This window comes from Panicum hallii, chromosome 5, assembly GCF_002211085.1.
Source record: "Panicum hallii strain FIL2 chromosome 5, PHallii_v3.1, whole genome shotgun sequence".
NCBI classification, from domain to species: Eukaryota; Viridiplantae; Streptophyta; class Magnoliopsida; order Poales; family Poaceae; genus Panicum; species Panicum hallii.
Window position 1 is genome coordinate 48,959,071 of NC_038046.1, and position 26,198 is coordinate 48,985,268.

The window sequence follows — 26,198 nt, forward strand, 5'->3', positions numbered from 1 at the left end:
GTGGGGCGGTGATGGAGTAGTCGGGTGGGTGGCGGCCGGGGTAAAGGGCACCGATCAAAATGAAGACGATGCGGTGAAAAGGGGGTTAAGGGCCTTTGTCGGCCCATGGGTGGCCGATTTCCCACCTTATCGGGCCAATAGGCCTATCGGCACCGAGTGCGCACCGTCAGCGTGCGGTGGCGCTAGCATGGAGGCCTATCGGCTCTTGGGTGGCCGATAAGCCCCTATCTCTTTTCCATGGCCGATTGCCCCCAAATCGGCCACCCGACTGGCTACTTAGATTTTGTAATTTTTATTTTTCGCTATTTATGTCTACAATTTTCCATTAAAATACTATTAGTTTTAAAAAAATTCATTCTTCATAAGTACGCTCTAATGCATATTGCTGATGGATATTGGAGGTGCCACACAGCAAGGAAGATAATCATGGCATCAGGACAAAAACATCTACTCACTGACGACGTTCATCAAGATGAGCATGTCCTCAGAACCACAGGAGCTCAGCATGGGCAACCCACCCGTGCATCTACGTGAGCCACACACAACATTACTGCCGATCGCGTGAGATGTGCATCATGACGTTCTCTTTAGCGGATTGATTTGCAACGTGAGTTGACACGCCAAGATAGCCACTCACAGTCACCGGTATTCCAGTGCTTTCTTTTTTCAAATAAAAAAAGAGAGAGAAAAAGGTAGGCACTCACCAGAATTTTGACCGGGACGGCAACCGGTGAGCGAGCCAGCTGCATGATCAGCGGGCTTTGGTAAAGCGAGGCTGGAGCAGGGAGCAGCCAATCATCCGGCGACACATCGCCGCGAGGAGCCGGGACGAGGGGAGAATATATGAGGGCAGCACTGCAGCAGCTGACTGCTAGAACCCAACGGGGAGCCGGGGACAAGGATTCAGGGAAGTCGATGCCACATTTGAATAGTAGTTTTTTTAGCAGGGCTACTAAGCAATTATCCAGTCATACACCCGTTGTCTCTATGCCATGCTGAAGTACATGCAACAAAATCAAGCTTTACAGATTCACATCGCCTGTCTAGAATTAATTTTTTGATTGCTAGTGAACAGATTAAGCAACCCTGCCTGAGTCGGTTATTCCTGCCCGCTAATCCGATCACCAGTCCTTGACGTCCTCACCTGAGCTCCCCAAGGCACGCGCCTCGGCCCAAACCCTCACGCCTCACCAATTCGATTAGGCGACGACGGCCTCACGTCACGTGTCCCTCGCCAGATCGCTTGTCGTCGCACGCCAGCAAGGCCGTGGCGTGGTGGCCCTCCTTTGTTCACAGATGCCAGGAGCGAAGGCACACGGATGCGTACAGGCACGTCGACGCATCAGCAGAGGTTGGTGGCACGTCGTCTCGTCCAGCGAGGATCGCGTGCCCGGCGCCCGGCCACTGCTTTTCGCGCGCCGAGACCGTGCGCGACGCGACGGCACCGGCGCCGCGTCGTCGATCGGACGGCCGTCGGATCGAGGGCGCAGCGCCACAGGGTCTCATGGGTATATCCTGCAAGGCTGAGGATCCTCTGTATCAGCTGGAGAATCGACGAGCTGCTGCGCGAGCGTTTCGTGCTGCCGCGCGAGAGCTCTGTCTGATCCCCACCCTCTCTCCCCCGTACGAACTCTATATAAACAAACAGGCTTGCCCTCCGCAGCACACGCGCTTCGTTCCTCCTCGTCCCTCGCCTTCGCCTCCTCTCCGTCTCCCTGCAGAGAGAGCACCGCAAGGTTCCGCCTCAACAACTACCCAACGCCTCCCTCCCTTTCGTGCCGAATGATTCACCGTCGTCCTCTTCGGCTCTTCGCTTGCGTTCCTGTTTCTTCAGGCACTGAAACTCGCGGCGCCGTGTTGTTTGATTCCTTGCAGTTGCAGGCAAGGGGGAGATAGGAGGGACAGAGCAGGAGATGGCAGGCTGCGACGGAGCCAGGTCACCGGCCTCCAAGGAGGAAGAGGTAATTTTGCATGATTTCAGTGGATTGGTTTCTGCACAAAACATGCATTGTCTATACGTGCCTTGTTCATTTCACTACATGGTTACTTGGATCAGTTCTTACCTTGCTTAGAGCTTCTGAGGTCTTTGATCACAAAACGATTTTTTCCCCGGAAGAGCTTCTGGTTACTGATCACAAAATTTTTTTCTCCCCGGAACTATGGGGATCTTGACAACGTACTGTAGTAGAGAGATCGGCAGAGTTCAGCTTTCGGAGAGTGATGCTTGGTTTGATTCGAAATACATGAAGGCCCATGATTCGTTTTGAATAGATTTTGAGTGTGTTGAGGTATTTCAACTCTGAATGTTGCTGAGTTTGCTTATGAAGGTTTTCTTGAAACTATCCCGATGTTTCTGAACCATGTCCATCCAACTTCCCAAGATAGATGCAGTAGCGTTTCCTAACTCCTTTCTTGCCTGAAAATGTATAACCGACAAGCCGTTCAAGAAATCAGAGGATAAAGGGACAACATGAGGTTACCCTGTCTGCTCATTTCGGCGTCCAGTTTCTTTAACCAAATGAATATCTTGCCTTTGGTGCTAACTGCAAGAACTCGTAACTTGCTAGTGAAGAAGTTTCTTCAGTTTGCCCCCCCCCCCCCCCCCCCCCCTTTTTGATACCATAGTGATGTTTTCTTTGCTGGCCTTAATTGCGCATTTAACGCAAACAATCAGGGTTAGCCACTGAAAAAGGTAATTACAGGACATCACCTAACGTGTGTGTAGATTGATTAAGCTGCACCTATCCTCAGCACCTACTACTTACTAGCAAGAAACAAACTAGCCATGCCCAACGCATTTAAAGATTCTGCACTATCTTAGTACTAATACAGCTATAGATTACGCCCAAGAAACTGCTTTTGTTGACCGCGGGGGCCAAAGATTTAGTTGTTTAATATACCGTGAAGGAATGAACGAAGGATCTAAAGCAAACTAAACTTTACGCAACCTGTTCTTCAACCAAGAATCTGTTGACTGAAACTTCTGAGGTTCTGAGCGACCATGAGGAGAGGAGATGTGGCCTCGGTGCCGTCGACGATGGACCACGACCATTCCTGCTTTTTCACTGTGACCTAGCTGACCGCCGGAGCCGGGGAATCTCACTCTCAGCTTTGCAACTGCATCTGCATGGATTACGCATGAGCAGCGAACGACCCGGTAACAGTTTCCGGAATCCTGTCGTTTTCGTGGCTTCGTTCAGAGATCGCCGTCAGTAGATCGATCGGTCACATGCTTTTGGTCGATCAAAAGCAGCCGCACCGAGCAGCGGCATCCTTACGTCGGGATGATTTTATTGGCCGCGCGAGGGGTCGAAAGGGATGCCTGTTTTGTCATCGCGGCCGCAACGCGATCCCATGAGCGAACAGGTGCTTTCGGCCGATCATCATTTCAGCCGTGAAATTATGGTTGATCGGGTGGGCAAGAAGGCATGGGGCGGATGCCTGGACACATGGTTTAGTGTGTGTTTATCCTGCCGTCATGTCAGTCCACTCGAGAAGCGTCTGCGTCTGTGCCGGCATGATGGCCCTGACCCGAACAAACGGATAAGGCCTTCCCTGATTCCCTTTCAACGGGAGAAGTTGGATGTCACAGCTTCAGAAATCGATTTTATTTTCTTTCTTTCTTTTGTGTCTAGAGACTTCACGAGGATTAGACGTTGAGAATTTTTACGGCGCACAATACAACCATATACTACTGTTGAAAAGGACTTATATGTAAATATTAGATGGCCGAGATTTTTCTATACTACTGAAATATTGATTAGTAATACGAGGTAGTATACCTAGGTAGTATAAAAGTAATATGGGAAACTTATTTTACTACAAAGTTTCACCTGTGATGCAACGGTCTAAAAGTGTTGCAATAGATAAAAATGGTTGCAATAGACAAAATTGCAAAAATTATAAAAAATATTCTTAATTTATATTAAGTTACTAATGACAGCCGTACCCCTTCTAATGGACGGTTGGATCTTTTCTACGCTAGTATTTTTTGCCGTAAAAGAGGTTACCATGTTCGACCGTGATTTTTACTCGTATTCTGTGCAGCCCTGCCCAGGAGTTTCTGATGCCTTGAACGAATGATTTTGCAGGCATGCGTTGAGAAGAAGTACGGAGGAATTGCACCCAAGAAGCCTTTGATATCCAAGGTATGGGCAGTGCACTTCATCACTAGTACAATCTGTGGTAGCAGCAAGCAAGGCACCTGGCAGCTTTGATCATTTTATTTACCGCGTTCTTGCTTGCTAATGCAGGACCACGAGCGCGCCTACTTCGATTCAGCAGACTGGGTGCTCGGAAAGGTAAGAGAAGTGAACAAAATCGTCAGACCAATATTCAGGCATGGGCACCGTCAGAGCTCAGACTGTATCTAACATTCTAATCCTGGCTTTTGGCGTCCCTCTTGCAGCAAGCTGCCAATAGCAGCACAAGGGCCGCTGTTGAGTCTCTGAAGCCCAAGCTGAAGGTCAGTTGGACCATCTCAACATTCAGTTCAACTAACCACTGCTCCTCATACCAAACTTCAGCTAGTTCAGACTTGAGGTCATGAGATTTCTTCAGTATAAAGAAACTTACTATTGGTCTTCTTCTCGCCCTGTCCAGAGAACTCCTCACCACCAGCTCCCCCCTCGCAAGCCGACCTGCGCTTCCAGCTGAGACGCACGGTGAGCTGGCTGGCCTCCAATCCAAAAGCCTGAAGCACTTAGCTCGTAGTAGCATGACGCGCAGCTACATGCAAAAGCACCGCAAGAAATGACCAGGTTCTGTGTTCGTGCAGTGCAGCTGCTGGAGCGAGTGCTCGATCGGAGGCAAGCAAGGGAGAATGCATGATTGAGCTTGGATAATGTTTGGTTCGTCCGAAATCGTAGGGACGGATCAGAAGCTCGAGGTGCACTCTGGCTACTAGCTTGTCAGTTGCAGCCTCTATTATGTTTCTCATCAGAAACGGATTAATTATCGGCATCATGCTTAAGTTAGATGGTCCTTGGTGTCAGGGGCGGACCCAGCTTTTGACGAAGACTGGGGCCAAACGAGTGGAACGAGCTGTGCCCTGTGGACTGGGCTTCTTTTTTCTGGGCCAAAACGAGGCGGGGTGCTGGTGGTTACTGGGCCACGACTAGGGCCACGGCCCGGGTGGCCCTAGTGGCAGGTCCGCCCCTTATTGGTGTATGAACTAAAAGTTTTCTCGTTTCGGAAGAAAAAAAACATTTGTCCATTATCCATGGGCTATCACCGCCGCCCTAGGAAAAAGGAGCCCAGTATTTGACCACGGCCTGCTATGTTCACCTAGTAGGCCGTCAGCTTATTGGGCTCGCACCATAAGCATTTGGTACTGATTGACGACAACGGGCTATATATAACCTTTCAGCCTAGTTAGTAATGGGCCTAACCACTTTCAGCCTAACTCAGTCACCAGAGCGATACGGATTGAGCCATATTCCCATATTTTTTTTTGAAACGAAGCCGTATTCCCATATGGTCTACAGCCAGAATCAGCATAATGATGCCATGACGAGCATGAGAAACAACGCTTTACCTGTAGAACATTAAACATAGCATGATATTTTTCTGTGAACACTCTTTGCTTAGACCTTGTTCTGCATCCAAGCTTAGTTGTTTGGCTTCCTTGGGCGTACGGTTTCAAACTCGTGCGAAGCTTTGCATCAGTGGAAGCAGTGACGGAGCTTGGAGCCAAACAAAGGAGTGAAGCAGTGACGGAACGTGGAGCCAAACAAAGGAGTGCCAGTTGAACTGGAACTAGTCGTGCATACTGCGCACCTCATCGTTGGTTGTAGCAGCACAGAGCTAGACACTACGTGAAAACATGTATATTGGTAACGGGCATAGATGACCTTTGGTCACGGGCAAACAGCCGTTACCGATCTGACGTTACAAATGATCGAACAAAGGTAACGGGCAACTGCCCGTTACTGATAACACGTGTTTGTAACGGGCGTCTAACAAAGACCGTTACCAGATGTAGTTACCGGTCATCCTAAATGGCTGTTTCTCTGGGCCCACAGGGACTTTTTGTAACGGGCAGAGACACACAGCCCGTTACAGAACCCAAAGAAACGTAACGGTCTTTTGCATGCTACCCGTTACAAATACATTTTTCCACGTCTCCTTCTGGGCCCACTGGTCAGTATTTGTAACGGTCTGTAAGTAATGACCGTTACCTTTAAGAAGTATCCGTAACGTCCTTAAGCTAAGCCCGTTACAAATGTTACACGTAACGTGCCCTGAATCGGGGCCCGTTACCTTTGGACCATATCTGTAACGGTTCTTTCAGTATGTAACGTTCATTAGTTAACGCCCGTTACTCTCGGATCTCACTATGTATCGTGCTTTAGTTAACGCCCGTTACTCTCTGATCAGTTGTTGTAACGCACTTTAGTTAACGCCCGTTACCTATACGTAGGCCACCCCTACAGTAACCAGTTCTTTTCTGGCTGCATCCTGGAACCAGCCAGGATTTGGCAGCCACCAGCAAGTACACATCACAAACACATTCTCATCGCATATATACACAAGCAAGTAGATATCATGAATATACACAAGATCACATCATTCCTCATCAGACATGCAACAAGTTTGAAGCCCTGAATGCAACAAGTTTCAAGTGTGTGGCTAACAATGAACTCACTGTGCATCATAAATTTAGAAGGCGCTATAGAAGTTGCCCTTTGGGTCGAGGGTCTCCTTAAGAATGAACTCGCACAGCATCTCCCGGACCGGCTTTAGATCTTCTATAGAAACTGTTAGGGCAGCGTTGAAATCCTGCAAAATACAATCATTATGAGCTCATACAAGTACAAATCAGTTTCTAAAATCAAAAGAACAATATGAGCAGAGACAAGGCTGAGCAGTATATACTTACAGCAGCCTTTTTCATTATAGGTATGTCACCGACTAGTCTTAGCATATTGAATGCCACATAGAATCCACATAAAAAGGTCCCCGATGGCTGTTGAGCGCACTGCAAGAAGGTACCAATATGACAAGTTAATGCAGTAACCAAATAGGTAGGAAGGCACCATAAAAAAACCTCAATCTTACTTTAACATCTATCCTGTGCGTGAGTTTAGGTTTGGTTTTTGGCCTTTTCTTATTTGCTTTCATCATTTCTTCCATGCGCGCATCAAAGGCCCTGCATGATCAGCAATACCGATTAGAAACAGTAAGAGATCGATATTTCGTGAACAAAACCTACAATATACTGACCAGTTCACAATATGTCGGACGTCCGTGAACTTTCGACCGGGAAATAGTTTAGCTGAATCTAAATACCAAACCTCTTTGTACTTCATAGAGATGATCACTGTTACCCAGTGGCCACCGGTGTTGTAGGCACCCACCACATAGTCGTTCTTCATAGCATTTTTAATTGCTTGTGTTACAGTGCTAGGCTGGTGAGAAATCACTGTGGCGGTGAAAACCTGTGGGTCCAAAAACGCAACACTGCACTGCATCTCTGCTGCATTCTGCATCATTTTCCTACAAATAATCCAATTGTTAGCATGCATGAACTTTGTGGTCAAAATTAAAGAAATATATTTTTTTGCTTTGAAGGGACTTACAATGTCCACAACCTCAAGAAGCTAACATCCAGAGCACCTAGGGTTATAAGGTCGTACACGTCATCGAATGCAATGTTTAACATTAAATCACCATCACCTTCAAAGTAGGCTTGAGGCACCTTTGCTGGAAAGCCAAGTTTATCCTTACTGTTTTCCATGACGTAAGCATGCAACCTGGCACAATTTGGTCCAGCAGCATCTAAATCCGCTTCTGACAACATAGGCACACCAGGCTTGTATTTTGGATTCTGTGTTGTCCAAATAGCGTTAACAAGCTCATCTTTAGGCAGAGGTTTCCTGGCCTCCTTCTCCTCCCGTGGTGACTGCTGCTCAGGCTGAGATTGGCTGCGCTCTCCCTCCTGTTGTAGAGGCTCCGGTTGTGGCTGATGCTTAGGCGGAGATTGCTGCTGCTGCTGCTGCTTCTCCTGCTGCTGCTGCTGCTGCTGCTGCTGCTCCTTTTTTTTGCAGATCTGCTGCTGCTGCGGCTGAGCCTTCTCTTGCGGACGCTGAGCTGCAGTACCTGCATCTGATGCTGTACCCCTGCTACCTGATGCGGTTCTAGAGTTGGGCTGTCTCGTCCTGGGTGGTATAAGGATCCTATGCTTTGACCATTGGATCCTTGTACCGAGAGCCTCACCTAAGGTTGTTATCTCATCCCCCCCTACTGGCACAGGCAGACGGAAGTGACTCGTATTGGACCACACATAAGTAGGTTGCACCACTGCATACCCTTCCTGCACCGGTACACAATGGCAAGTCTCTTGATATGGATAGACAGTGGCTACTGCGAGCTCCAAGTTATGCCCGGTGCCATCCAAAAGGCTGCACTTGGTTGGCTCTGTCAGCTTATCTATTGTGTCCAGCATAGATGATCGACTGTCAGCTTCGTTCTCGTTGAATGGCCCATGGTCTTCCCCGCTGCCACGCACATCTTCTTCCGCACTGACACTCGCATCTTCTTGCTCGCTGCTACCGGTGTGTGTTGGTTGGGTAGGACACAAAGCATCCGGTATAACCACGCCTGCTTGTCTTAGCATGTTGATTACTCTGATGGCTGTTTCACCAACTATCTTTTCCTTCTCCGCATCAGACCTCTCCTTCGTCTTCTTCCTCTTCTTCCTGTACATTCCAGCAAACTCTTCACCAAACCCTTTACCCCAGCCAACTGAACTAGACACGCCTCGGACCCGACCTCGATGCTCTGGATTCTCAAGTGCCGCGGTGAGGATATCATTCTCCCTAACCCCAGTGAAAGAACCATCACTAGCCTTAGATGCAAGGTCTTTCACCTTATTTGCTAGCCCCACCACCGCAGGGTTACTGAATGTAATGTCCCCGCTTCCTTCACTAGTGCCTTCACTAGTGGTCATCCTCTTCGCCGCCCTTGCCCGCAGATATGACCTCGAACGTCCAGGAAATTGGTCCCAAGGGTTCTCTTTTCCTTCTCTAGCTAGCTTTGCATCCTCCTCCTCCCACTCTTTCCTTTTACCATGATAACCTTTTCTTCCCGTCTTGTGTGGCTTATTATGCAATGCTCTCTTATCTTTCATCTCCTGGCTCACTCGCTGAAAAAAAGGAGAATTGGTTTCCTGCACAAACACCTCCCAGTCTTCTGGCTTCAAAAAGCCATGCTTCTCAAAGGGAGACTCCTCCTGCCTCACATAATTTCTTCTTAAATGGGCCTTGAACCGCCGTTGCAAGGTTGCAATCTCTGACATAGCTGCCTTAATTGCCTTGTTGCGAACAGTTGGTTCCAGATTGGCTGGGTACTCTAGCTTTTCCAGCAATGCTTCGAATAGCTGTTCCTTCTCAACTGGTGACAGATCCTCAAGCTTCCTGTTGATTGACACCCTCTCCCGAGCAATGAGGCCACAGACCAATACAAATCTTTCCCTTGCAGCATCTGGGGTAGGCCAAAATTTTTCATCAAGTCCAGTTGCAGTCAACTTGTCTTCTGGCCATTTGGTTTGTGTCCTTGACCCGCGGGTTCGAGTACTACTCGCAGCAGTCTGCGCTGAGTGAGCCTGTGAAGAACGTTCACCGTCGTTGCGCTGTGATGATGCACTACTGTCACTACAGGAGTTTGTTGGTGTGGGAGACTGCATAGATGATATGTCAGGTTGTCAGTAGAGCAACATAAGCTAGACTAAAACTGTAAACCAAAAAAGCTAATATTACACTAGAAATCAGTACAAGTCCTAAATAAAATCAGCATAGACATACAGGTAAAATTTTACTTAGTATAGAGGTTGGGGATAGGTGCAAACCATTTTGACAGGGTGGAGCAATGCTTATGTATGAAGCAAGTTCCTTCAACTGCTTCCTTGTCCAACTTCAGATCCAATGAATTGTGGGTTCCATGTGTACATGCAACAAGAGGATAAAGCAATCACTTAGTATGATTATCACAGCAAAAAACAATGTACACTGTAAATAAGCTTCAAACAATTCCATGGCTGACTGAATGTGGCCATCAACAATCATCCATCAAAACCACAGTCCATCAAATAAAAATGAACTACTAAGGCATGCTCAACTAATGCAGGTAATTCCAGGAGAATAATTCTATGTGCATTGACTCTAAACAACAGCAAAGTAGCATATCTCCCTAATCGAACTTGACAGGAAGAGCACATTGGGTGGCCGAGCAGAGAGAGGGCGTTGGGGGTTGAAGCAGCAGTAACCTCTGTCGCGAATGGCGGTTGGGAGGGGCTGGATCCGCGTCGCCTCGTTGCCGAGCGAGGAGAATGGCGGCGACGGCGAGCGAGGACAGTGGCGGCGGCGGGCTAGGGCAGGACCGTCGCGGCGAAGGCGAGCGAGGACAATGGCGGCGACGGCTGGCGAGGAGACTGGCGGCGACGGCGGGCGAGGAGAGTGGCGGCGGCGGGCGAGGGCAGGATGATGGCGGCGATGGCGAGCGAGGAGAATGGCGGCGACGGCGAGCGAGGAGACTGGCGGAGGCGGGCTAGGGCAGGAGAATGGCGGCGACGGCGAGCGAGGAGAATGGCGGCGACGGCGAGCGATGAGAGTGGCGGCGGGCTAGGGCAGGTGAAAGAGCGGCGAAAGGGATTTCTTTGAAATATGTATTGTCCCCTGATGACCATTTTGTAACGGGCTTTGTGGTAACGCCCGTTACTGATGTCAGACCATAAGTAACGGTCGTTTTAGTAAAGCCCGTTACTGACGTATACCTAGTAACGGGCATTGTGGTAACGTCCGTTACTGATGTGAGAAGTAACGGTCGTTGCAGTAAAGTCCGTTACTGACGTATATTTAGTAACGGGCGTTTTGGTAACGTCCGTTACTGATTGCAGTTACAGAATTCAGCAGACTACAGCTCTCTTGCTGAACTGATGCAGAATATGTACAGAATTTATATATATCTAGTGCACAACATGTATAGTATGTCAGGAGAATATATAGACATCATATATTACAAAAAGGATTCAAATTCCACCAATACACAACCTATATTACAAAAAGGATTGAACTTCCACCAACACACATCCTACATTACAAAATTAGGATTCAGCAGACATCACTCTGATGGCTTTTTCTTTGATTTCTGGATATGGATTTTTTCATGATGGTCGGTTCGCAAGTACGGTGTTTTGTCAGTTGCCACGAGTCGGGGCATGTATGAAGTGTCAAAGGATGGAATTTCATCAAACTGGTTGTATTCCTCCTCCTCAACAACATTGGCAATCCCAACAATCCTTTTTTTTCCAGGCATAACCACACACCAGTTCTTCCTTGCAAGGTCAGGTACATAGAACACTTGCTCAACATCCTTGGCGAAAACAAACGGTTCGTCTTTGTAACCAAAGACCCGCAGATCAACACTAACAAACCCATATTTATCCTTGCTCACACCTCTCTTCCCATTGACCCATCTGCACCGAAACAAGGCTACCTTGAAACCTACATAATCAAGCTCCCATATCTCCTCTATTTGACCATAGTATGTGGCTGCCTGCATGTCATTGTCGACGGCCCGTACACGCACACCACTGTTTTGATAGACGCTCTTGGCATCCTGGGCCATGGTGTAGAACGTGTATCCATTGATATCCATTGCTTGGTATGTTGTAACAGTGAATAATGGCCCCACTGCTAGTTTCGTTATCAGATTGTCGGTTACAGCTGCGCTGCATCTCTGGACATAATCTCGGAGCCACCAGCTGAAGCATTGCATGTGCTTCTTTGCAACCCAAGCCTCACTACGGGCAGGGTTTTCTTCACGTAGTTGTTGCATGTGCTCGTTGGCAAATGGTGTAATCAGGTCAATCTGTTGTATCACGGTGAAATGAGCCATGTTGAAGGCATCTGGATCCGGAGTGATTGACTTTTTCCCCATGGTCCCAACACCTGCAAGCCTACCTTCATGCCGTGAATGAGGCACACCAATGGGGTTTTGGGGGTCCATATAACCCATGGCCCACTCCACTGCTTCGATGGTCCCATAGCCACGAACCATGGCTCCCTCCGGAAATGACCGGTTATGTACCAATGATTTGAGGAATCCAAAGTACCTCTCATATGGAAACATCTGATGAAGGTAAGATGGGCCAAGGAACCAAATCTCCCTCGCGAGGTGTGCTGTTAGATGGATCATGAGATCAAAGAATGTTGGTGGGAAGGTAGCTTCAAGCATGCATAGGGTCTCGAAATGCCTCCTCTCTAACTTCAATAGTTCTTCCTCATCAATCACCTTCTGTTCTATTGCATTGAAGAATAAACACAAGCTCGTGACCGTGTCGCGAACCTGTACTGTCTTGATACCTCTAAGTGCAACAGGAAGAAGAGCTGTCATCAACACATGGCAATCATGAGATTTCATCAAGTTGAAATTCATTTTCATGTCCTTCACCGACACTAGCCTCTTGAAGTTCGATGAGTAGCCTGAAGGTACTTTCAAACCATGCAAAAACTCACAGAATTCTTTTCTCTCTGTCTTTGACAAGGTGGTTGCAGCGACGGGAAGGTCCGTCCCCGTGTCTGTTTCCTCTGCATAGAGCTCCGGCCTAATGCCCATATCTTTAAGATCCTCCCTTGCATTTTTATGATCTTTTCCTTTCAACTTCTGTTGTAGCAATGTTCCACAAATGCTTTCACACACATTCTTCTTGACGTGCATGTTGTCAATCGAATGACGCACATCCAACAGCTCCCAATACTCTAGCTCCCATAGAATTGATTTCTTGTTCCAAATTCCTTTCCCATCTTCTTCTTCTTCACCATCTCGTTTCTTTCTTTTGACAAGGATTTTTTCAGTCATTTTGGGTAACTCCTCGATAGTTTTGATGTCCTTGACTTGCAAGAGGATCAGATCTCCAGTCACATGCAGAGGCGCCGCTCGATGCTCCTTTTCCCCATTAAACTGACAATCCATCTCCCGGTAGGGATGTTTCTTGCTGAGGAAACGACGGTGCCCCATAAATGCGAATTTCTTTGAATTTCTTAGCCACAATGAGCAAGTTTCTTCCAAGCAGTGCGGGCAAGCTGCACCTTTCCTTTTACTCTGGCCGGAGAGGTTGCGATGAGCCGGGTTGTCGTTGATGGTGGTGAACAACATGGCGTGCAATGTGAACTCCTCACGCCCGAACTCATCCCAAACCTCCTTCACACCAGGCTTCCAAAGTGTCTTCAAGTCATCAACTAGTGGCCTCAAGTAGACATCAATACGGTCGCCAGGTTGCTTTGGCCCAGAGACCAATATTGTCAGCATCATGTATTTCCGTTTCTTGCATAGCCAGGGTGGAAGGTTGCACATTGACAGCACGACAGGCCAGGTGCTATGTGTTGAACTCTGGTTACCGAAAGGGTTAACGCCATCTGTGCTCATAGCGAACCGAAGGTTTCTGCAATCATCAGCAAACCACTTAAAGTGGGAATCAATGTTACCCCATTGTGCTGCATCTGCGGGGTGCCTAAGCTTGTCATTTTCCTTCTTTCGGCCTTCCTTATGCCAACGCAAGAGTTGGGCCTCCTTTCTTGTGGCGAACCATCTTTTCAACCGGGGAATGATGGGAAAATACCATGCCACCCTCACAGGACCCCCTCTGTTAACCTTCTTCTTGCCTCCGATCTCCACGGGCACGTTCCCGTCATCAGCATTATCGTCTCCACCATCTTTTTTCCTCTTGTACCGATCACACCCACACTTGGGGCACTTGTCAAGGTCTGCATAGTCTCCATGGAACAATACACAACTGTTCTTGCATGCATGAATTTTTTCAACCTCTATTCCCAGAGGACAGATTATCTTCTTTGCCTCATAGACAGACTCGGCTACTTGGTTTCCCTCAGGTAGCATGTCTCTAAGCAGATCCAATAGTTGTTTGAAACTTTTGTTGCTCCAACCATGATCTGCCTTAAGCTGCAGAAGTTTTAGATCACCAGAAAGGCGAGAGTACTTCTGGCAACCAGGATAGAGGGGTTTCTTTGAATCTTCAATGAACTGCTTCAGCCTCGCTAATTCAGAAGTTGTGTACACTCCTTGAAACTCAACATCCCGCACCATTTGATCAACATTGTGCACACGTTGCAACACCTCACCATCATCGAAGCCCGTAACTTCTTGATCAGTCATATCATCAGGCCTCCTAACAAAGGGTGGGAATGGTTCATTTTCCTCAAAAACTCCACCTTCATCAAGGGCTTCATGATGGCATCGCGCTGCCCCTTCATTAAGGCCTTGACCATGGTGTCGCGCTTCACCTTCATTTAGGCATCCTGCTTCGACTTCATTAAGGCCTTCCTCACCATGTTTGTTCCAACACGTGTAATTTTTTGTGAAACCACGTGTGATCAAATGATGAAAAATGTTGTCCCGTTGTCCGAACTTCTTCTGGTTGAGACAATCTATACAGGGGCAATACATTGCCTGAACACCACGGTTTCTCATATCCGCCTCTGCTTGACCTAGAAAACCATTGACCCCGGTTATGAAATTGTCCCAATCTCGGGGCTGTCTGTACATCCAAACCCGATCAGCAGCTGCCATCTACAAGTTCAATGAACAAGGGCAATTTCCATACATCAAATGAGCATAATTCATCACCAAAACCGATGAGTAAGAGGATTAGGACAGCAAACTTCAATAAAACGGGGCAATTTCCACCTTGAGGAGGACCGTCTACGAGCGCGCCCGAGGAGGAGGCGGCGTCGCGGCCGCGGCCGCGGCGATGGAGTGGAAGAAGGGCTGCTGCTTTGGACGACGGCGACGGCGCGGAGGACACCGCGGTCGACGTCCGCCGGCACCTTCGGTGACGCCGGCGCGGAGGCAGCAGCAGCAGGACACGTCCAGCAGCAGCGCCGCCGCGCTCCAGCTTGACGGCGGTGGAGGAGCGCGGCCGAGGAAGCGCCGGTCGCGGCGACGGCGCGGGAGGACGCCCCCCGGCTGCTGCGCCTGTCACTTCGGTAATGGGCATCAACGGATCACACAAGTAACACCGCTCTATCGGTAACGGGCATCAAATGGTCATCGGTAACGCGCGTTACGAAAGGCGACAGGTCGTAACGGTCCTTAAACGACCGTTACCGATAAGACAGTGATCGGTAACGGACATTAAGGGACCGTTACCGATAGTACACTTTTCGTAACGGACGCACTTTAACGACCGTTACAAAGTTTTGGTGTAACGGTCCTTCATCACGGCCGATACCAGAAGACATCATCGGTAACGGGCGTTGTGGTGGCGAGTTCGGGGTCAAGCCTGCAGCGCTTATGGGTAACGGGTGCCAAACAACAACCGTTACAGATGTTGCGGGTTGTAACGGGCTACAAGTGTCCGTTACAAATGCTGCGTGACCTATTTGAGGTTTTCACGTAGTGAGACAATAGCTGACAAGCACATATGCATGCAGCAGCGCGTGGAGCAAGGAGGGTTCGGAGCCCGGCTTTGCCGCCACTGCGGTCCGCCACTGAGTGGAAGTGTGCAAGGTTTGGGGGGCATACAAACAATTATTATCCCGCTACATATACACAAGAAGAAGATGACCGATGCCGCTGTATCTTCGAAGCTCAGCTCAGGCCAGCCGGCAAGACGCGCGTGCCGTTCTTGTCTAGTCCCTTAGCATGGCTCGGGCTGTCGAGCAGGCAGGCAAAAAGCACGCCGCAAAAAAACAACTCCCGTGAACATGCAACCCTGCAGCTGCAAAGACTTTTTGATCTGGCGGGGTACAGAGACAAAAACCGGCTAGGGCACTGCAGCGTTTATTTCATTTGCATTTCGCAAGCTTTTTAGCTGGATGGACACAGTATACAAGTGTACAGCAAGCAAGACACAAGCCGCTCTACGCTTATCTGATTGGTAAGCTTGCAACTCACATACTCATCGCACTCCACTAGCTAGTTCAGGTCATGCTTTTTACATGTACAATTTTGTGTACCTGGCCAGTGACCACCTGCTACGACTGATCTACATATATATACTATATGCGCCCCGCTCTTTCATGTTTTTGCTCTGCCCTGGCAAGCAGGAATCTCTCTCTAAATCTATGAGTGAGTGCCTTTCAACATTGCCATGCCATTGCATCAATCCAGTGTTAGATTCGCAGAATCGCTAACTCTAGCTAGAACACCATGAACTAAAACAAATTCATGCACACATACCGTCGTTCGACGAGTTAGCCATCTAGGCTCGCTGAAGTCCTCATGCCTGCTTGATGCAGGCTAGATGTAAAAGTGTTGACGATCCTTAGGTACCAAATCCGACCCTCAACCCCTTGTAAAGAATAGTGACAAAACAAACACCACACCAAACTAAAGATAGGAGTTTAATTCTAACCATTTCTACAAGTTTTGGTGAAATGTTGATTTCAGGAGGCTATGTCTGCATAGGGGAAAAAACCATGCTCAAACAAAGGGAAAAGTATGTTTCAGAGAATTCCATGCGAGCACAAGATTTGGAGGGCCAATATCCTAAAGCAATTCAACCCAAAAAGCCAAGTATCACACCTCCGACCAATCAGAGGCTGGCAGACGGATTCAAGAGCCCATAAATACGAGAAAACTGCCTAAACTTACCGCCAAACACCATGTACACACTTGGGGACCCATCTGGTAGTGTCCCAGACGAAAGGCGGCGCGAGAGGCGGCATCCAGGGGTCGGCTGAACCCCAGGTTCGCTGAACCTGGACGGCCTCCTGTCTTGCTCGGTTTTGGCAGTTTTGGCGGGAAGTAACCCCCACTCTTCCCCCAAGGCGGTTCATAATATTTCCATACATAATACCCACCAGAACTGACCTTGGAGGACTATATAAAGAGGAGGAGAGCCCTCTATTCAAACAACACATTTTAGAGAAGAAGAAGTAGAGGGACTCCACCACCTTTTGTAAAATTAGGATAGGGAGTGTGTGAGGAAGTGTGGAGGAGAGCTAGACTTGTCAGCCTCTCTCCGACCTTGTATCTCGATGGATACGATCCATTTGAGTAAGTATCCGGGTTCATCTACTGGTGAATTCTTGGTAAAGTTACCCTTATGTTGTTATTAGTTTGCGGGTTTATCGTCCGTTCTTGTAGCGGATACTGTAGTAGAGGGCCCCTGGTAGAGATGGAATAACCCTGTGCAACACTAGAGTAGTAGTCGACGGCATAAACATGGTGTTTATGCTCTAGATTACCTTTGTTTGCTGTGAGACCCACGGTGTTTAGGGGTAGACGGCAGGTGGTGACAACCCTGTCCGTCCGCCACGAACTTTTCATGGTTTATGAACTCCCCCACGTTCGGGTTCGTAGTAGAGCTAATAGCTGGAGGTCCTTCGCAGACCAGGGTCAGACTAGTGCTTGAAGTAAACGAATAGCAGCCTAAGTTTATCTTTCCTTGATTCTTTCCTTTAGACCAATCACACTACCCAAGGCCATTCTACCTCTTGTTGTTCAGGGTAAACTAGTTAGAAGACCTTACACCTCCGTTCCCTAAGAAAATACGATACCCTAAATACTCTCCGAGTGAAGTGCTACAGCGGTATATCCGTGTGCTTGCGGATTTATTCGTAATCATTAAGAAATACCAACAAGCATTTCTGGTGCCACTGCCAGGGAACAGTTGCTGTAGTTGTCTTCGAACCTAGTTTGCCCATGTATCCTTTCTTTTATCCTTATACCATGGAAAACCTTTCTATCCATCAACTCTCTGCTCCCAAGGATGAGTTCTTAGAGCCATCACCCTCTCCAAAGCCTATGACACCTTCTGGCTACAAACTTCATCCTGGCATCATTGCCATGGTGCGGGGACAATCCTTCTTCGGATTAGAAAATGAAGATCCCCATCGTCATTTGCAAGAGTTCGAGGAATTGTGTTCGTGCTTGGTAATCCCAGGCATGACGTGAGGAGTGTGAATAGTGAGGGCGATGGCGGAAAAATGGTACACTCACAATGTGAGGAGGGTGATTGGGAAGAGCTTCGAGATGACTTTTATCACTCGTTCTCTTCTTTATCCCACATTGTCTCTCTCCGAAGTGACATCCTTGCTTTTGAACAATTAGAGAATGAGTCCATAGGTTCGGCATGGGCTAGATTCTCACACCTTTTGGCATGAAGCCCAGACTGGTCTATACCCGATGATATATATTTGCACATCTTTTACATGGGCTTGGACATGGATTCTGCCAAAGATCTCGATGTTGCCGCCGGAGGTTCGTTCGCACATAAAACTCCAAGGGAAGGAAAAGAAATCCTAGATCACATCTTAGGGAACTCTTCTTTTCTCACCTATCCTTGCGAGCCCCAGCAGGAGTCCAAGTTGAGCCTTGAGAGCCCCTCAACAGCCATATCCAACCCTTTACCTTTCACATCCCAAGATTTGTCTGTTGAGCCTTCTCCCGAACCACGAACATCGAAGGAAGAAGAAATTCAACCTTCGATGTTCTCTTTCCCATTCGAGGATGATCCTTATGAAATCCTTAGACACACTACGAATTACCTCTGTGAGAGGAGACCTACAGCACCCCCTTCTTCTCCCATCAAATCTTTTCTCAAGAAGGCCATGAAGGAGAAAAGGTTGGAGGAAGTGAGATGTTCTTCTGAAGCAATTCGAATTAGCTCACCTTTCACGACCATCTTTTGTTCTATAGGAGGAACTGCCATAGAAGCCCTTCATGATCCCACTGCTGAGGCTTGCGTCATGTTCAAATTTCTTATGGACACGCTCATTGGAAGCATGCCTCTAGTCCCGACCGATAGACTCTTCAAAAGTCCCTCGGGACTTATCTTTGAATATCGAGGTATTGCAAGGGCAGTGCCGATCAAGATAGACAAAATTGAGGTTCACCTAGACTTCCACATCTATCCTATCCTTGATTTTGATCTCCTCATAGGCTACCCTTTAGAAAATCTTCATCATACACCTCTAGAGAGCCTCTATGAAAAGCTCGGGAAAATGACTTCTGCCACACCTTGCTTAAGAAATCCTCTGGTGAAGCCTTTTCCCAAGCAAAACCCGCTCGAGGAGATGATGCATGTATCTCTGTTCATTTCATCCGAGCATGTTCTCTTCGAGGTCATAAAATCTGCCACCCCCAAAGAGTACGACTCAGGTGAAACCTTTCACCTCTATGAAGGCGAGCGATCCTCATCATCCTCAATCGAGTTTGAGCATTTTCCCACTGGCCCACTTTATGATGTTCTCAATCATGATCGGGATACAACCATGATCTTCCATGATGAACCTCTTGAGATAGAAAACCCATGGGCCATGGAATCCAGTGAGGCACTGACTCTGGAGTCCGAAGAAAAGGATCCTGTAGATGAGCATGGAAGCTTTACCCTTGAAACACCACCACCATGCCCATTTAGCACCCCTCCAGAGTCAGCCACGCTTTGCACTGTGAATGCTTTCAAGAGCTAAAACCACCTTAAGGTCCTCTCTAGCAAAATGTTTAGAAGGAAGGTTGTAGATGCATATGTTTATCATAAGCGTTGTAATTTTTGTGGATGCATTGTGGCACTAACTTTGCAGCTTAAGCACAATCATTGAATGGTGGTGAAGGTGGGAACTGCAACACCATTGAGAGGTGCAGGATGAAGCCCCCTGGTCGAGCTTGTGACCATAAACGAAGTATTGCCGGGAGATAGCCGGGGTAATAAAAAAATGGTATACATTTTTTATATAAACCCTTCTTTAAAAAAAATAAGAGCAAGAACATGTTTTTAGGATATTATGCACCTTCGGGTACTTTTGGTCGCTAACCATTTTAGGATGAGATTAAAAAGAACGAACCAAGAATATGGGAGCTGCATCAATTCTACACCTTGGTATTCTTTTGTGATAGAGGATACTCTAAAGGAGGCACCAGCAATGCACACTTGATTTGGTGTCGTGAGGCACAAAAGTCCAAGTGTGGTGGAGATTGGCGAGCACCTCACAATAAGATCCATCCGTACCAAGGCTGGTGTTGGTTCTATCTTGCTAAAAAAAGGGAGAAAAGGGTAGATGAAAAAAGAAGAGACAAGAGAAATGAAAAAAGAGAGAGAGAGAGAAAAGAGACAAAAAATAAAAAAAAAGAGAGAAAAAAAGGGAGAGACAAATAAAAAACAAAAAAAAGACAAAAAAAGGAAAGAGAGAGAGAGAGAGAGAGAGAGAGAGAGGAAGAGAGTGAGACTGAACCAGCAAGCTCTACACAAATCAGAGGTCACCATGTGTAGGTGCCTTCAAGCTGTGGTATTATACTTCAGGAGAAAATATTTCACCACCTGGCGCCACCCAACCTTGCTCTCTCGTGCGCTTGCTATGTCTTGTCATATTTCTTATCCGCTCCCAGCTTTGCTTTGCGTGGCTTCGCTCTAGCAGCTCCTGCACGCATAAAGCAAGAGGAATGCTCCTCTTCCTTTCTAGACCTTTGCTGCTCCACTCCGATTAGCACTTGCTCGCATGCCCGAAAGGAGATGTATTTTGTGCCTCCAATACTAAAGCATTGTGCCAACAGATCATGCCACCAAGGCTCATGGTTCCTACGTACTAGCCATGTGTATGACGTAGCCTTGTTGCTCGCCTGAGTCGACGTGGTCAAAGTGCCCCCCTCCGCTTCAGCTCGTATCGAAAAGGAGGAGTCATCAACAACCATATGTGATCATGCTACGACTACGGCAACTTCAAAACTTCCATCCATATACACTGCCGGTAAGAACACTCAGGTACGTGCCAAGGTAACTCAATGTTCACTGATCCTCCACTCATATTTTTTTTCCGTAAGAACATAGCTTGATCTTCCAAGTTCATGCTTCCCTTGTTTATTCTCATATGCTCTAGTTTGGATGTCTTTCAGCTAATGCATCCATATGCTTTTTAAATTAAGCATGGTGCTTAGATTAAAATAGCCTAATTTAATCAATAAGACATGGTGTTGAGTTGATTAATGAACTGCCAGAGTTAATACTCCATAGGCATTGGATGTATTTCTTTTGCGGACTAACCCCTGCAGGGAAGATTTCAAATAGATGGGTAAGTCCTCAAGCTAAATTTGTACTGGAGATAAACCAAGATTCGTGACGCACTTCACAAAAAAAAATTCCGCAACATACAAAGAAGGCACAAATCATCTTTCAAGGTGCACCGTGAGTAAATTGTCAAAATACTCCTTTGTTACGATCATACAATTTTATCACAGGCTTGTTTGAGTTATGCTAAAAAGATAAAAATTTGGTGAATAATAATAAAAAAACTTTTTTGAAATAAAAGAATCTCTCTCGAAAATGATGAAATAAAATCATGGCAAGCATTTTAGGATCCATGCTAATCGAATCTTTGAATGTGTTTTTTTCCTTAAGCGTGGATATGAACAACTAATCTCAAGACAATAATAAAGTCCTTTCAAAACTCTTTAAGTGTCCTTCAAGTATTTGTAGTGCACTAACCTTTTGCAGAAAATAAAATAAACAATCAAGGAGCATTGTACAATAACTCCAACACTCATACAACGCTCCCTGGTCCCATGGGAAGATACATGCATGAGGAACCAAGCTGAACAAATGCAAAGCTTTGCTCCATGCATATAAAGCTTTACTCTTGCATTTTTGTTCAACGCTTCGGAAGATCGGTCAGGAAAGTATCCCACATATTTCATGCATCCTCGCCTCATGTTTCAATCCTGCTAAGTTACCCATCTTGCCCAGTTTGCCCTGATAAAAAGAATATAAAAATAAATAATAAAAATAATAAAAAAAAGAAACTGAGATGCCCCATTCACTCCATACGCCTTGAGTGACTAAAGGTTTGAACTCCCCGATATTCAAAGTGGTAGAGTTTTTGTTTCCATCCTTTGTCTATTTTGTTGAATAAAAATATGTACAGGAATAGCTGTGGGGGACATCTCTCAAGCTCTCCAAGTGCACACTCATTCAAGATCCTCCCCCAACATGTTGCATAACATCGAACGGTCCAGCACACTACGGTCCAGCGCACTGAAGAATAGGACAGATAGGTTCCAGAGAGGGATGGACGAACCTTTGGGTTGACCAAACCGCCTCTGACTGCGCTTGACTTCCTTTTCTTCCTCTTCAATGATGGTTTGTGAAACACAACCCTCTAGCTCCCTAATTACTTGAGTTTCAAATGAATTTTATGACAATCACCAAAATTAAACTCGACAAACTCTTCCATTCTCCTCGTGTTAAACATGCCTTTCATATGGTTGGCTTGCATATTCTTTATTCCTCGCTTATATTCATTTTACTTATGAACAATCTATCATAGGGAAAGCATGTTATCTAAATAATTGATAAATGAGATACGGTATGATGAAAGGAACCTTGCTTCTCTCTGCAAAGTACGTGGTCTTTCAAAAAATAAATCAAAATCAATAGATTGACTCCTCAATAATATTAAATGAAGAGAACGACGAGATCTAAAATATTGTAGTTGGTAACCTTTTCATTTAAGATTATTCAATGGTTTAAAAAATTATTATAAGTTCTCTAATTTTGAAATCTAAAAGTTTTGATTTTTCTCAAACAACCTCGGATATAAAGTAGCTCCATATCAAAGTTGTATTGCTAAAATCTAAAATTTATATTTTATACATTATATATTTATAACCTTTTAGACTCAAAAGATCATTTAATAGCTGTACCCTATATATAGCTATGATTATATAATATCTCATACAACTCAAGTCATACTTTGAGATTTCCACAATCTTAACATTTATATACACTAAAATATATGTGGCATATTTTTTTCATCTACTGTCACAATAACAATCAATAGCATAGAAGTTTCACTTTTTTTATTTGTTTTGCTATATGTAAAGATTTAAATAAATTTTTAGAATAAATTAGAAAAATATTTTTAGGGGCAGGTGTGTCGGTGTTTTACCGCCACACCTACCGAGGGATACCCCCGAGGTGGTGAGTTTGTAGGTAGGTGTCGCTGAGATCAGAAACTCGAAGGAGCAAAGGAACACAAGGTTTAGATAGGTTTGGACCGCTGAGAGCTTAATACCCTACGTTCTGTGTGATTTGTATTGCCTTTGATGGTGATTGGGTGATCTTATGGGTGATTCCCTGGATGATCTCCTGCGTTGTCCCCAGGAGGGGGTCCTGTCTGCCCTTATATAGTCTGGGAGATAGGTTTATATGGAAGTCTTAGTCGGATACATGACCTAGAGTCCTACTAGAGTACTTTTCCGGTAGTTCCCTACTGTATCCGACTAGTTTGACTACTGTAGGGGCAGTTCTATTAGACTACGAGTAGTTACAATAGATGTAAGGTGTGGGCTATATCCTAACCCTTATCCTAGGAAAAGTATGCAACGTGTACAGTCCCGTGTACACGGGTCTAATAAGCCCCCGAGCTCTTCGTAGCCGAGTACTGCAGGCATCCGAGTACTTCTGCAGGCGTCTTCGAGTTCTCCTGAACTTCATCTTAAGGATGTCCTTCGAGTACTTCCTTGGCTGCGTCGAGGCTGTGAGGTGCTCATACCCCGAGTAGTTGTCTTCTTTTATATGGGGTGCGATTAAACTCGCACTCCATATGGAGTAGCCACCAAGTCTTAGGTTGACTCGTTGAATCATGCTGAGGGTCAATTCAATCTTGAGTCTTCTGCTCTTATCTTCCAGCAGACTTGAAAAATAAGTCGATGATAACACGTGTCCCGCAGTCCCCAAGCCTTGAATCCAAATCCCCAAGTTTTGGAATAAAGAGTCCAAAGAATCATGGCATGTAATCTTCATTGCTGAGAGCCGTGTCGTATCTAGTCCCTGAGCCTAGGAGCTAGATGAGTCGCATAGGATATGCCTAGTAGTCAGTGGCACCAGCCCCCTAGCCTAGGTATTGACCAAGTTGCTGCTTGAACTGTCGATGAGGCAGGCTATTCACAGTCGATTCCGACTAGATTTGTGGGCGTGATGAGTAGTCGAAGTAGTCGCCAGCGTAACTCCGAGCCGAGTCAATTCTGACTATCTTGTAGGCTAAACGAGTAGTCGAAGTAGTCGCTAGCGTGTCGCCGTGCATTCTTCACGAAGTCCAGTAGTCGCCGACGGTTGTTGATGAACCCAACAAGTCGGAGTTGAATCCGACGAGTAGTCTCTGCAATCAGCGACATGTAGTCGAGCGTTCTCGTGAAATCGGAGTAGTCATTGGCGATGAAGCCAACAGATTGGAGTTGAATCCGACTCGCTCAGCAGCACTATCCAAATCAGGTTTCCTCCAAGGTAGACATAAAAATATGTTGTAACTGATAGACATGAAACCGTGTTGGGAGCGTTGCCCTTGCAATAAACTCCATGTATAACTAGTTGAAAACTAGTAAATGGAGAAATATTGAAAGTATGGGAGCAAGGCCCCGTCAATAACATAGAGCGCTAGTCGGAGACTAGTAGTTTGAACGTTATTGGAAGTATGGGAAAACCCCTTCAGCAACATAGAATACTAGTTAGTAACTAGTAATCAGAGCATTACTGGAAGTATGGAAGCGAGACCCTTTCAGTAAACTACGCGTAGTACTAATAGAAAACTAGTGAAACGGACTTGTACTGAAAGTTGGGAGCGATGCCCCTTCAGTACACTATGCATAGTACTAGTCGAGAACTAGTAAAACAGAGTATTACTGGAAGTATGGGAGCGAGGCTTCTTCAGTAGACTACGCGCAGTACTAGTCGAGAACTAGTAAAATGGAGTGTTATTGGAAATATAGGAGCAATGCCCCTTCAGCAAACTACGCGTAGTGCTAGTCGAGAACTAGTAAATGGAGCATTACTGGAAATATGGGAGCAATGCCCCTTCAGTACACTGCGCATAGCACTAGTCGAGAATTAGTAAAATGAAGTATTACTGGAAGTCTGGGAGCGATGCCCCTTCAATAACATAGCATACTAGGCAGAGACTAGTAGTGTATTACTGGAAGTGTTGGAGTAAGGCCCCTTCAGTAAGCTCACATGTATACCAGTAGTGAACTAGTAAACGGAGTTATACGTGCGTTGTAAAAGAAGTAGCCGTTGAGCAAGGATGACTCAGCTAGTCCGAAGGGAGTCCTTGGGCGGGCCAAGGCAAGCCGTAATTTTCCATGTGCAAATGTCTCGGTTAGCCCAAAGGAATACCTTGGGCAGGCCAAAACAAGTCATACGGAGCTCAAGGAAGGATGAATGAACATGTCCTGTTTTGGGTATACTCCTTGATTCCCTGACCGAGTGGTTTGAATGAATTTTTTGGGAAAAAACCCCTTGTGTTGAGATAAAACTCGAGACAATGGTTAATCAAATTCCCTAAAGATCTTCGCAAAACCTCCTTGAATCAGGTCTTAGTCTTCTCATGGGTGATTGGCGATCTTGATTCGTTGGTGATTGCCGATGAAGTCGTGTCACTTGTTGATGAAGCTGTGCCGGTTTGTTGAAGATCCCGACTGGTCGGAATCAATTCCAACTAGTCATTGGTGGTGTGAGTCCTGCTTCAGGCTAGTTGTGTAGTCAAAGTTCGTCGGCGGGTCGCTGAGTGCCTTAGCGATGGCGAAGTAGTCATTGAGGATCCTGCCTTTCTGGAATGGTGCTAGGCCCGACAGCTTGTCGGGGTTGATGGCGCAAAAAAGGTGGGCGAATCCGGGTAGCTTGGAGGATCGTGCCCTTTCGATTCCCGAGCCTGCCTGACTAGGCTGAAAACACAAAAAGATGGGCTGAGTCGGGTAGCTTAGAGAACTCGTGCCCTTCCGATACCCAGGCCCACCCGACCAAGTTGTAGTCGAAAAAGGGTGGCCTGAGCCGGGTAGCTTGGAGGACTCGTGCCCTTCCAACACCTTGGCCCGCCCTACCAAGGTGGAGGCGCAAAAGGAGGTGGGCTGAGCCGGGTAGCTTGGAGGACTCATGCCCTTCTGATGCCCTGGCCCGCCCTACCAAGATTGAGGTGCAAAATGGTGGGCTGAGCTGGATAGCTTGGAGGACACATGCCCTTCCGGTACCCTAGACCGCCCTACCAAGATTGAGGCGCAAAAAGGTGGGCTGAGCCGGGTTGCTTGGAGGACTCGTGCCTTTCCAATACCCTGTCCCGCCCAACCAAGTCGTAGCCGAAGAAAGGTGGGCTGAGCTGGGTAGCTTGGAGGACTCGTACTCTTCCTATGCCTAGGCCCGCCCTACCAAGATCAGAATTGATGATGAAGTCCGAGTAGTCGGGAGGGGGACAGGAGCC

At 46.8% G+C, this 26,198-nt stretch overlaps 4 protein-coding genes across 5 annotated transcripts in view; 2 read left to right on the forward strand and 2 right to left on the reverse strand.

The window, feature by feature from the left end:
• Positions 1-1,582: 1,582 nt before the first annotated feature.
• Positions 1,583-5,218, forward strand: LOC112893135. The gene is made up of 6 exons (XM_025960310.1): positions 1,583-1,736; positions 1,876-1,961; positions 4,092-4,148; positions 4,254-4,301; positions 4,409-4,465; positions 4,603-5,218. The coding sequence occupies exons 2-6, from the start codon at positions 1,914-1,916 to the stop codon at positions 4,654-4,656; spliced, it is 264 nt and encodes an 87-aa protein (XP_025816095.1). The 5' UTR covers positions 1,583-1,736; positions 1,876-1,913; the 3' UTR covers positions 4,657-5,218.
• LOC112893134 overlaps positions 4,781-26,198 on the forward strand; it is a 34,265-nt gene continuing 12,847 nt past the window's right edge. The window contains exons 1-3 of one of the 2 annotated variants that reach the window (XM_025960306.1): positions 4,781-4,888; positions 20,512-21,132; positions 21,876-22,090. The gene's annotated coding sequence lies outside the window, so the exon portion shown is untranslated. The other variant, XM_025960307.1, reaches the window with a different exon arrangement.
• LOC112892701 lies at positions 6,661-10,407 on the reverse strand. The gene is made up of 7 exons (XM_025959827.1): positions 9,848-10,407; positions 8,016-9,679; positions 7,581-7,754; positions 7,291-7,497; positions 7,060-7,150; positions 6,881-6,979; positions 6,661-6,780 (listed from the first exon to the last, which is right to left on the reverse strand). Exons 1-7 carry the CDS (start codon positions 9,848-9,850, stop codon positions 6,661-6,663), a joined length of 2,358 nt encoding a protein of 785 aa, XP_025815612.1. The 5' UTR covers positions 9,851-10,407.
• LOC112892702 lies at positions 11,119-14,172 on the reverse strand. The gene has a single exon (XM_025959829.1). It carries the CDS (start codon positions 14,170-14,172, stop codon positions 11,119-11,121), a length of 3,054 nt encoding a protein of 1,017 aa, XP_025815614.1.

Excerpts from the sequence above, each read along its gene's own strand:
- LOC112892702 (XM_025959829.1), bottom strand. The coding sequence starts at position 14,172 with ATGACTGATCAAGAAGTTACGGGCTTCGATGATGGTGAGGTGTTGCAA.
- LOC112893135 (XM_025960310.1), top strand. The coding sequence starts at position 1,914 with ATGGCAGGCTGCGACGGAGCCAGGTCACCGGCCTCCAAGGAGGAAGAG. Across the intron at positions 1,962-4,091 it reads CGGCCTCCAAGGAGGAAGAG|GCATGCGTTGAGAAGAAGTA; the intron begins GTAATTTTGCAT and ends ATGATTTTGCAG. Across the intron at positions 4,302-4,408 it reads CAGACTGGGTGCTCGGAAAG|CAAGCTGCCAATAGCAGCAC; the intron begins GTAAGAGAAGTG and ends TCCCTCTTGCAG.
- LOC112892701 (XM_025959827.1), bottom strand. Across the intron at positions 7,498-7,580 it reads TTCTTGAGGTTGTGGACATT|GAAAATGATGCAGAATGCAG; the intron begins GTAAGTCCCTTC and ends GATTATTTGTAG. Across the intron at positions 7,151-7,290 it reads ATGAAGTACAAAGAGGTTTG|GGCCTTTGATGCGCGCATGG; the intron begins GTATTTAGATTC and ends CTGATCATGCAG.